The sequence below is a fragment of the Lethenteron reissneri genome, chromosome 36 (genome assembly GCF_015708825.2).
Source record: "Lethenteron reissneri isolate LAM-NWPU_2019-01 chromosome 36, ASM1570882v1, whole genome shotgun sequence".
Lineage (NCBI taxonomy): Eukaryota > Metazoa > Chordata > Hyperoartia > Petromyzontiformes > Petromyzontidae > Lethenteron > Lethenteron reissneri.
In genome coordinates, this window is record NC_083814.1 from 4,391,470 (window position 1) to 4,403,862 (window position 12,393).

General features: G+C 40.9%; 1 protein-coding gene across 1 annotated transcript in view; it reads left to right on the plus strand.

Moving 5' to 3' along the window:
- Positions 1-12,393, plus strand: part of LOC133351032 (uncharacterized) — an 87,915-nt gene that overhangs the window by 8,078 nt on the left and 67,444 nt on the right. Inside the window, exons 8-17 of the mRNA XM_061565918.1 lie at positions 743-1,144; positions 2,787-2,906; positions 4,653-4,766; positions 5,648-5,758; positions 6,314-6,430; positions 7,118-7,231; positions 8,513-8,632; positions 9,349-9,482; positions 10,149-10,316; positions 10,985-11,170. Coding sequence (XP_061421902.1) covers positions 743-1,144; positions 2,787-2,906; positions 4,653-4,766; positions 5,648-5,758; positions 6,314-6,430; positions 7,118-7,231; positions 8,513-8,632; positions 9,349-9,482; positions 10,149-10,316; positions 10,985-11,170 — 1,586 coding nt within the window. The remainder of the gene's footprint in view (positions 1-742; positions 1,145-2,786; positions 2,907-4,652; positions 4,767-5,647; positions 5,759-6,313; positions 6,431-7,117; positions 7,232-8,512; positions 8,633-9,348; positions 9,483-10,148; positions 10,317-10,984; positions 11,171-12,393) is intronic.

Here is a 12,393-nt window from a genome sequence, read left to right on the forward strand (position 1 = left end):
TTCATAGCAGCCAAATACTAAATTGGGCAGGGAGACACTGGCTTAAAATGTATGCTAGAAAATTACAATGAAAAATGTATTTCCTGAACAGTTACGTTCCACTAATTGTAAATGATTCATGTTCTAATTCACCAAGTAGTGTTAACTATTTTTTAAAGTAAATTATGTGGAATACAATAAAGTGGAAACAAGTCATGTATGCAGTAATACAGTCAATGTGTAAGAATAGGTTTTCCCCCTTTTTTCTGGCAACAAAACAGGTGTTAAGATGTTAAAACACCAAACTGAAACCTTTTACAAGGAATCATGTCTGCATTAACCACAATACTTGTGGTCAGAATGCAAACAAAAAACATTTTCTGTTAATATATGCATTGTCCTTGAAACTGATTGGTCCACACCAGAGACAGCTTTCTTTCGAGCCTAGTCTCAAACGGTGTTAGACCAGACGACGCCTTTTGGCGTCTCTGGTGTGGACCAATCAGTTTCAAGGATAGTGCATATATTATCAGAGTATGTTTTTTGTTTGCATTCTGACCACAAGTAGCTTGGTTAATGCAGACATGATTCCTTTGTAAAAGGTTTCAGTTTGGTATTTTAACATCTTAACACCTTTGTTGTTGCCAGAAAAAAGGGGAAACCCTATTCTCATATTTTGGTACTGGCAAAGGAGGTCCTATGAAGTAAATGTGTAATCACGCCACAACCTAATACATGTACATATGTACGTCTGTAAATTCAGGTACAACACCAACTTCAAATGGGACAACAACACAATCCACAACAAATGTTATTACATCGTCGATATCACTGACACCATCATCTGCAACAACTGTCTCCACGACCTCCGTGCCAACTACGACTGCAATCGTGGTGCCGGGGCTTGTGAAAAATTTGACTTTGACCAGCCAAGGGGTGAAAAACACCTCCCTTGAGGTTGTGTGGCTGGCTGCCGAGGGTTATGTGGAGCAGTACATTGCATTCATCTCTCCTCAAGAGGCATCGGCTGTGTCGGTCAGCCCGAACGGGTCACTCACAGCCAGGTTTTCTGGTCTACGTCCTGGTGTTGAATACACAATCACGGTCAACACCTTCGGAAGAGGCAATGTCTCCAATACCGGAGTGTCAGTGAAGCAAGTAACAGGTACCGGTTCTTGCACTAACATAAGCATTGGTTGATTTGAATTTTTTTGGTTGCTAGCATTATCATCATCAATCATTTTTCGATTTAAAGCTTTCGTGACTGCAGGGATTCATATTCTTGGTTCTTTTGGTAAAGTCACGTAGAAGTGAAGAGAAACCAAACAACATGTCTTCCACCTCCAACCCAGCTTATATATATATATATGCTAAATTCCTCTTGATATGCAAATTATTTTGTAAAGGCGCTCTTCCCCCCCTCCAACCCAGCTTAAAAAGACGCTCCAAGCCTGGGGTTGTCATTCAGACTCTGTCTTCTCGACAGACCTGTTCTTCACCTGAGGACGGCTGCTTGCGTTGTGGCCGAAACGTCGTGAGAATTATTTTATTATGTTTTATTTTTATTATTTTATTACTTCCCTTCTACGTGACTTTACCGAAAGAACCAAGAAGATCATCAATCATGGTCAATCCACGACTGGACAAAGGCCTTCCCCAAGCAGCTGCTAACTCTCGCAATCCTGCGATGTAACGGGAGAAGAAATTGGTACCACCTAATGAATCAAATCTTTAAAGAGCCCCAATTTATTTATACGGCTAATACAAGTCATCCTACGTTTTAAACTAATACAAATCAGTTATTTGATAATCCATTCATTCCATGTGGTTATCATGTAATTCACTGTTATTGACCATGTAACAAATTGCAGCTACTAAAACTATGCCACATCTGGTGATATTGAGAAGTGACATATCTGGTCTGGGCTCATGGACTTTCTCTTTGTTGCATCAAAAATAGCCACAACTCAAATTTACAGTTTATCCAAAACAATAATTTCCAGATTTTAAAATATGTTTATATACATTTTTACAAACCTACATTATTTGTTGAGCCTTTTTAATTTTCAACAAATTTGTCCTGAACACATTTTACACAAGCGTGTGTTCTTCTTTTCAATTAGATTCTGATAAATGCAGAGATGGAAACCATCTCTGTGATTCCATCTCATGTGATCAATGTGTATTAAATTACAGCCTATGTTGGCATTATGTTTTATACTGACATAGCCCATGAAATAATACAATCATGTAAATAATTCTGCACTTTGGCTTTTGGTGCTGATGTATCTTCACAATGTCATAATTTCAAATTAAATTAATTTGGTTTTGTATGACATATATGGAAAAGACAAAAAATATGCTCATCGAATTTGACCATCACATTTGAACAACTATGGATCAGGTAACAAACAAAAATCAGAAACGCTATATTGGCTGTTAAGGAACTTAAGTGGGATTGGGGAGGACACATCACTGGAGGGCGTGATGATGGACGATGGACGACGAGACCGATGATGGAATTTCAGCCAAAGAAGAGAATGCACCGAAGAGGGCAACCACATTAGGAATGTGGCATTGAGATCAGTTCTTGTGCCGGAGTGAGATGGATTGTGGTATCGCCGGACCAAGAGATGGCAATGGCCTGGAGAGGTCTTAATTCAGCACTTGATAGACCATGGATGATTATGATGATGCTGATGAAGATTATGCGATGCTTAAATTTAAACGGTGTGCGGTATCCTTTTTTTACTTGGTGTTTAAGTTTGTTGATGACATTGATGATGTGAAATTGATTATTTTTACAGCACTTACCACCTGCAACCTTGCCTGCACCAACGGCCAATGCTTCATTGATGCGAAGACATCAATGTCTACCTGCTACTGTAACAGTGGGTTCAGCCTCACCAGCCCGCAGATATGTAGTGGTGAGCCTAACATGCCTTATTCACGTCCTCACAATTTTATGTATTAGTAAACTATAGAGGCAACGTTCAAATAAAATAAACCCCTAAATATAGTTTTGACTAGGTGTCAGCTTTCTCGCCTGGTACACAAGAAGTCATGGGTTTGATCCTGATCTTGACAATGCCTGTTGTATTTTCGGAGTCGCGTGTTCTCTCTCTGTGTGGTCGCATAGATTTTTCTCTGGGTCCGGTTTTTCCCTCCACATTTATAAACATGCATTAGCATTATTTGGCTGCTGCTATGCATACCATCGTGTGATAAAAGCCACATCTAATTGCTAATAGTTCAGTGGACTTTACCTAGTAAATATAATAGTTTAGTTTAGCTGAAGGAATATGTAATTTTTTTTATTTAAATAAGACCACTTGTAACACTGTACATATATACAGAATACACATGAAGGTTTGGAAAATGTTTGTTTTAATTAGTGTTTTAAAAGTATAACTCAAACCCCCTATATCTTTATATTTAATCGCAATAACCCCCAATATAGGTTACATTTTTATAATACGTCAACACTCTATAGTCATCGTTAGTCTAGCATCAAGTTACAGTACTTTAAAATTATTTATATCTTCTACCCACTGTGTATATGTTGCACACTCGAAATGAAGGACGTGGGCAGGTGCTCCAAATCGAGTGCAAGCACATTTATTTATTGTGGTTAATATTAATCTTGTGAAGAACAGCACTGTCACTCTGTAAAATGCAACAGCGCGTGTTACACGCAGCAATTCTTCCGAGTCGCCATTAACCATGTGGCTGGTTTACACGTGCGGTTATTCATTAACCCTGCCTCTTAAACCCAATTCTACTACTGATAAACCATCTTTGTCTTTGACAATCAAATTTGCACATCACTATTCGAATATTACTTTAATCCTAAGCTGTATGTCTATCTATACCATCCACTTATATCGGTATCTTACACCCATTATATGTACTGTATGTGTACAGTATACGTACTGTATATCACCATTGTACAGCTTACTACTTTACATGTGTTCTATTCTCAATAGCATTGCAAGTAGTCATACTCTGGGTACGTGGACATGGTTATAGACTAAACATTATTAGAGTTAGAGAATTACAATGACAGTAACTAATTACAGTGCGTCATCCCTTTACAATGCAGTGCTAAAACGCATCTATTTGCATATATCACAAACGAACAATTCAAAGCCAAGCTTAAAGTCTAGAACAAGTCTAGAACATTTATATAATGATCAAAAACAACCTTTGGGTCCTTTACCTGTAAAATGCAACAGCACGTGTTACACGCAGCAATTCTTCCGAGTCGCCATTAACCATGTGGCTGGTTTACACGTGCCAGCCACCTACAGGCCCGACTCAGTCATCACATGCTGCTGTACACACATGCATTGATGCACTGCAAAGCACATCAGGATCTTCACAGAACCACACTTTACTCTCTTGCTGCACAAGGATATAATTAAAAGAGTGATCCATTCCTAATGTGCCACATATACTGCATACGGGAGTAATAGCCTAAAATTTACATCTTTAGAAAAGCTATGAAATTCCAAAATATGGTGGTGTACAAGAAGCCCTTTGTACACTTTATGGAATCATGAGGTTTGTGAAATGTTCACAAGGATGAATTAATCGAAGACATGAATATACTATAACTAATTCTGCAGTGTGATTGATTTGATAAGTCATATACACAATGTATTACCTTGCAGATGTGGATGAATGTCAGTCGAGGCCTTGCAAACATGGAGGCAGCTGTGCCAACACTCAAGGCTCCTACTCGTGTACCTGTGTGTCAGGCTGGAGTGGGCTGAACTGCACAGAGAGTAAGTGCATTACAATCTTGTTGTGTAACTCTTCAAAATACACAACACATATTGAGTATTTATAATTCCCTGTATTGGTATGTCAACAGTTAGTGGTGGGGGGGATCTCAGACAGTTAACAAGGCACGTGTTGTCCTGGTGACACTAGGCCCAAGGATCTCAAACGTTCACAACCGTAGCGAGTTAGCGCGCTGTGTTACGAACCCGACAACCCATCGAACAAAGAGGGTCCCTGCATCGCACACTTTCGGATGCGCTTCTGCGGCCATCTGGAACGCTCTTCCTTCCGATATTAGGATGCCACTGGAGCTATGCATTTTTAAATCATCTAGATTGAAAAACTCATTTCTTTAGAAGTGCTTTTTTGTGTTAAGTGTAGTCCTTCCCCCGCACCTCCGATGAGCACAGTTGGCTATGTATGGTGCGAATGAAATTCAACATACATACATGCATACATAGGATGACTATTTCATGCTCCCTCCAATGGAGGCACTTCCACCAGCAGTGGCGTGAGCATGAAAATTGCAAGGCTGCACCTTTACCTTATAGCCCAGTTTTATAAACTATAATTAAAGTTGTCATAAATTATTTAAGATTGATAATTAGGCAGCAGTTTTAACGGCATAGTGGGACACTGGGGTTACGTGAAAAAGTCAAAAAGTTTCAGTGATCTTCAGCAGCACATGACAAAAGTGTTAGCAAAAAAATTACACCTGAGATGTTAGTGAGCACCAGTTATGTTATTTTATATTTCAACATCCATACATCAACATACATACAAACGTGACGGGTAGTTGATTAAATAATTATTTTTTAAAGCCAATATTTTTCATGATTGTAACTGTTCATGCACACACATGACATGTTTGATTTATTTGTAGATATCGATGATTGTGTATCCTCTCCATGCATTCACGGAAGATGCATAGATCAAACTAATAATTACATCTGCCAATGTGATTCTGGATGGACCGGAAAATTATGCAATGAAAGTAAGTCCCCATTACATTCGTTACACCCATGTTTCCCCATCAGACCAATATCCCCACTGCATATTATATATTGTGCCACACAGGGACAGCTGCCACTAGGTGCCCCCTTTGGTTAGCCTGCAGCAGGGCCTTGGGGGTAGAGTTGAGAAGACACGTGATGTCAGTCACTTTAAGTTACAGCATTTCAGCACCCAATGAATGCAAATCATAAATATCCTAGCGTACTTAGACAGGCCACAGGGCAAATGTCATTCTTGAAGGCTCTTGACGTGGCCTGCTAATCTCTGGCCTGCCAAGAGATGCGACTCGCCAAGACATAAAGAGGTACAAATTAGTGAGATGAAAAAGAGCTGAAGAATAGAGATGAGAGAGCTGTGGACGAGATTAAGATTAGTGCCATAAATCTCGAATCTTACCAACTTAATTCGATGCATGTGTTGTGAGGCTTCAGAATCAAGTTTGATGAACCAGAATATCGTTGAACCCCTATTTAGAGTGTAAATCCGTAAGACGTATATGTAACCTACGAACACTAATTGTAATCATTTTGTTTAGATATTGATGACTGCATTAACGTCGTTTGCCTGAATGGAGGATCCTGCAGTGACTTGGTAAATGCATTCACGTGCATTAACTGTAAATTGGGATACACAGGAAAATTCTGCCATCAAAGTGAGTATTGCCCTCTGCACGGTAGATATTTACTTTGCTCAGATTACATAACGTAAGGAAATTTGTAAGTCCCTGCTGGTAGAAGGGGGCTTGCAGCAGAGGGAGCCTCTCGAGGCTGAAGTACCCACGCTTTACTCCACTGCACGCGACCTTCCAATGTATTTATTGTGTACCCACTCATACTGCTTGGTGGGCAGATGCGGGGGGGATTTATGAAACTTGCAGCATTATTTCGCTTGCCGCACAGGGAGTTCAAATCGAACTCTGGCGACTATGGTACAAGAAGCCCCCCCCCCACCCCGTCGAACAAAGATGGTCACCGCATCGCGCGGTGCTTTCAGATGCGCTTCTGCGGCCGTCTGGAATGCTCTTCCTTGTGACAGGAAGTCACTGGAGCTATGCTCTTTTAAATCTAAATTGAAAACTAATTTCTCGAGGACTGCTTTTGGTGTTCAGTCTGTTGTCCTACCCCCCCACACATCCGCTTAGCATGGTTAGGTACATATGGTGCAAAAGAAGTTTAACATACATTCACATAGGTACTCACCAATATACCATGGCAGCATCTGGTGGACCCAAAACAGAAAACACAGTTTATAACCATATTCATATGACAAACACAATTAGAATAAAACATATACATGGGAACTGCCACTGAAATGTGAATGTTTTAATTTGTCCAAATAGATATTGACGAGTGTGCTGGAAGTGTATGCCAAAATAGTGGAACCTGTTTGGACGGTGATAATAGCTACACTTGTATTTGCCGGAGTGGATGGAGAGGTGTGAACTGCTCAGAAGGTAAGACACGTTTGTTTCTGTTTCCTTAAAACGGGTTATTTTAAGAAAAACCTGAGCATGAGACATGAATGTCTGTTACAGATAATATCGATTTATGTTGTTGTTTTTATATGTTGCCTATCCATTTTCTGTACATTACTTGGTATAGTTGTTTCTCATGCAAAGGGGGGATAAATAATATACATTGCTTAAAATATAAAATTGCAATGGACAAGACATTGTTATACAGGGCGGCAAGGTAGACGAAGTGGTAATAATTGTCTCGTAGCAAGAAGGGCCCAGTTTCGAATCCTGACTAGGGCACTATATGGCATTTGCATGTTCTCTCCATGTTCTGCATGGGTTTAGTCTATTTTCTCACAATAGCTAAAATAAAACATACAATGTAATTGGCATTGACTAAACATCCCGATGGTGAAAATTTACCTGCAAATTTATCAATTGAGAGTACACGCAGTAACATTGCCCACGACTGCAAAAACTTGGCAGGACCCTTCTGAAAAAGGCATGAGACTTAGTGAGATTTTGCTGGGTAAAGCGGTCATAAAAATGTGGCAGCCATACTGCCAAAGCATGATTGATAGGATTCCTTTTGATGGCAATTTGCAGAATATTTTTTCCATAGATTCTTCCTTAATCTTGATTTAACCCCGTTTTTGGGAATTTCCGCAATTACTGTAGTGGCAGAAAGGGTGAGTTTTTGTCAAGAATCAGCCACACTTAATAAAAACAAATATGGAAAGGACCCCCATTTTAAGTGAAAACTACCATATTTCTACCAAGTAGCCACATGAATTGTGCCAGTGTTCAATCAGATCATTAAAAAATGTAAGGGCCCTCGTATATTGATATATCCGAAGACGTATATAGGGTTATTTATATATTTGTAATGAGTCGACAGATGAAGATTCAGACGACACACTCTTCTTTATTTTCCGCACGAGCTCACCCCACGTGGGGGGGCACGACCACTCTACTCCCAAATACCACCAGGAAGCCGCCCCGATCGCCCTGCCTCATCCGGTGACGTCACCACTCTATCGCCACCTGGGCGTTCCCTCTCTCTCTCACGCCCCGCCTTCTCTTTCCTTTCCTTCGTGACGTCATCTTTAACAGTCACCTGGGAATCCCGTGGGAAATTCTACCCCCGGGATCGCGTAAGTATTAGTACTACATAGGTATGGGTGCATTTGTGTGTTCGAGCATTTGTACTCTGTGGATCTTTGCGTGTGCGGTTGCATGTCATCTGCATGCACGTTTGTGTTTACTGCACGTGTGTAGATGTTGACGAGTGCGTAGCGCGTTTCTGCCATGCCACGCGTGCCACCTGCACCAACACAGCGGGCTCCTACAGCTGCAAATGCAATGCCGGTTACGAGGGAGATGGTGTTCAATGCATTGGTAAGGAATCATAGTTCTCTTGATATTGCACATCGTACAATGTTGTACAAGTCGTGCAGTTGGTATTGCCCATACTGCTGTTTCTGTGCACTGCTATAACCTCATTTTGAAATGCCAGCCTTTGCATGCCATCAGGGAATGAGTGTGGGATATTTAGTCCAAGCAGCTGCTTCCTGTGGTAGTCAAGCAGCTAGATATCGTCACATGAAGTGACGATGTCTAGTCGATGTCCTTATGGTTCAATTATTAGCAGGTCCTCAATCGTTGATGGTCAGTGACTCGGTGCTCACGTGACTGCAAATGCGTCGGCAAGTATAACCAAAAACAGATGACACATTCAATGCCATCACCCCCATTATGTCAATGTTTTGATAGCCTGATTTCCACGTGTTTTGCACGATCCTAGCTTTGTGATTTTTTTTTTATCTGGGCAGTCCCTTACCTTCCATCACTCCAGATAATTAGGTTAGTCGTGCATGACCTGTCATTGTAAATCCTACACAGCACATGCAGAACCCAAATCGAATTGAAACATTACAGCTCGTGTAAAGTTAATTGCAGACTATGGCAATTAACCAGGAAATTAAGTATTTTGAAGACCAACATCCACTGGTATGTCACTTATGAACGCATTGTAAAATTCTACATTTAAAGATTTCGTGACTGCAAAGATTCATTGTAAAATGTGGCAATTTGTGTTTATTTTGTATATGTAGAGAAAAGACTTTTAGAATATGGACCAAATGTGGGTGACGCAACTATGAAGCCCATTTCCACGGATTCAGTGTCTCAGTTCTTCTCACCTCCGTATGGTTTTCCTTTTGCCTCCAAGTTCTACCAGCGATTGTATGTAAGTACAGTAGCCAGTTATGTTTAAACTCTTTACTTTATATGTAAATTAATAAAACGTGTATGCGTGTGCATTTTTTAGCATAATCCTTAAGAACATGTATTTGTTTTTTTTTATTTCACGCGTTGCTTTACATTTATTCATTTGCATAGTTAAGTGCAAACATAATTATCACCTCACAGAGCCAATGGTGTTGGCATGGGCCACCACGGTGGTAAAATATAAACTACCTCACCTGGTATACAGGAGGTTGTGGGTAAAATCCTGACTCTGACACCTGTATATTTGGAGTTTGCATGTTCTCTCTCTCGCCGTGGTCATGTGGATTTGTCTCCGAGTCCTCCGGTTTTCTCTCCATATTTAGAATCAACATGCATTTCGAGTATTTGGCTGCTATACATTTCCACATGATAAGTCACTTCGTTGACCTATCATTTGAAAAAGAGCTATGTAGCTCAGTGGGCCTTACCAGGTAAAATAAAAATTGTTTCGCAGTTTAGTTTATTACAATTACGTGTAAGTAGGATGATGTTGATGATGCTGACAAAGGTGCTTTCAGTTAAGGTGATGATTGACAGCAAAAAAATTGATTATGCCATTAATGCATGCTATTCTTTTTAATATAAATTGTACTCATGGTATCTTGTTTATGCTTCTGATCTACAGTTTACAGACAATGGCCTGATTATTTTCAAAGATGTCGAAGATTCAACGAGGTTTGCCTATCCCAACCCCTTCATCAACGGTTTTACAGATGCCTCTTCAATCCCTATGATTGCCGTGTTCTGGGATGATGCTGACTTCTCCTCAGACACTGGGGCGATGTACTTTCAGGTTTGTTAAAAGTAGCCTTCAATAGGAAACAAATCATTGACATGGTGTGCATAATTCATTGAGTTCCAATTACACTCCCAGGCAGCACTATAGCTTAACACGGGCTTTTGTTTCTGTATGTCATAACATTGAATTACACATTACTGCGATTTTTTATTAACATGTACTGTCATTGTATTGGGAAGTGATAGTACAGTGGTTTAATATTCTGCACTATGAACCTACTGACCTAACTTTGATTCTCAGCCCACGGCTAACATCCGTGGCTTGTTCTATCTGAACCAGTTCTGGGCCCTTCCCGTTCACCATCCCGCACTGACCAGCGTCATGGTACATGCTAACAACACAAAATCTCTGGTCAACACGGCATGGAGAAGCAGCAGTGGCTTTACAAAACACACACAGTGTTTATCTTGATCTGGGTTGCATACACGGTATCTGGCTGAATGACGTCCACTAGAGGGCGCTCTAGAGAGCCCATTTGGAGGGTGTGTGTGGCCTAATCTTCCACACGGACCAGATATCCCGGAAGAGGTGTGAATACCTACGCTTTCACCCACGACACTCAACCTGCCAATCGACTTACCGTGATGTGTCCGTTTATTCTGCAGTTTGTGTTCACAATGAAGTATTGCAGCTAACTACAAATGTCCACTGTTTCTTGACAGGAGTATGATTTTACTCAAGGCCTCAGCAATAAAACTGATGCCTTGAACCTTCGTGGGAAGGTGATGGAGCAGATCCGAGCCAACTTTAGCAGCCAGTCAGACACACGTGGCTATGAGCCCACATGGATGTTGAAGATCACCTGGGTGGATGCCCCGGCTGTGCCTGCCAGGAGCAACTTAAAATACGTAAGGCCATCCCAGTGATATCATACAAAAGTCATAGTGATTTCTTGGCTCAAATGAGCATTGCGGTGGTACTCTTCTCCTGTTTAGAGCCCTGAGCAAGTGGTGGGAATGCTGTACAATGCAAGTATCATTGTACAAGTCTCACCAAATGTTTCTTACAATTAAATTCCATGTCCCTCTATAACCATGGTTTTTGACTGTTATTGCCAGGGTCCAATGCTTGATCCATATCCCATAACACCGGGCCATGCCACCATATCACATAATACTAAAGGCCATGTCACCATTTTCCATACGTTAGCATAATACACATATCCGCAGCTTGTCAGCAACTCACAAAAAAATGTTGTACCAAGGTACAAAACCTCCTTGATTCAAGGTATCTTGTGAAATATAACAACGCTCAATTTTGACATTGTTCAGTTGAAGGCAAGGGTGGTGGCTCTAACCAGATTACAGGGTGGGGTTGCAGCTGGCAAGAAGTTAGGCGAGTGGGTGGTGAACCTGCATACCGTGTGGAATAAACCAAGAGGAAATGCATTTTGTATGTAAATTATCAGCAAATTTCAGTTCCCCCAGTCCTGTGCACGAGGTACAGACTGACATTCTATTTTTGATACCTGTATGGAACATCTTTAACAAAAAACACGTTTTCATAAAGATAACAAAAGGTCATCCGTCACACGAGAGTTTTTATCTCACTTGGTCAGTTCGTGTCATGACATATAGAGTTAGAACCTCTGGAATGGGGAAACAAGTTTTTTTCCATCTTCGCAAACCAACAACAAATCCTGATTCATCCCCTTTAACCACCTCTTTTTTAATACTGCCCTTTACGAGCACTAAAATAAAATTATTAGCTAACCATTATTTTACAATCGTAGCACTACGGTAATATTTCGTTTTTTTATGGTAAATGCTTATCAATTGGCCAGAATGCACACACTGGATGTGTCGCGTTCAGGTCTGCACTGCACACTTTGAGTCTCTTCTGTGAGAGCACAAGGAAGTCAAATGCAGGCAGTGAAAGGAGCGCGGCTGCAGCTCAACCGACCGACCCACTCGAGCCCTCAAGTACCACCTGCCCAAACCTCGGCAGAGTTTGCGGGTCTCGCATTGGGCTTTTTAGCCATCTTAGAACACACAGACTCAGAGTGTAAGCAAGTCATGCCTGACGTTTGAGGGACTGTCGAAGGAAAATTAATGTCCTCCTCCTGACATCA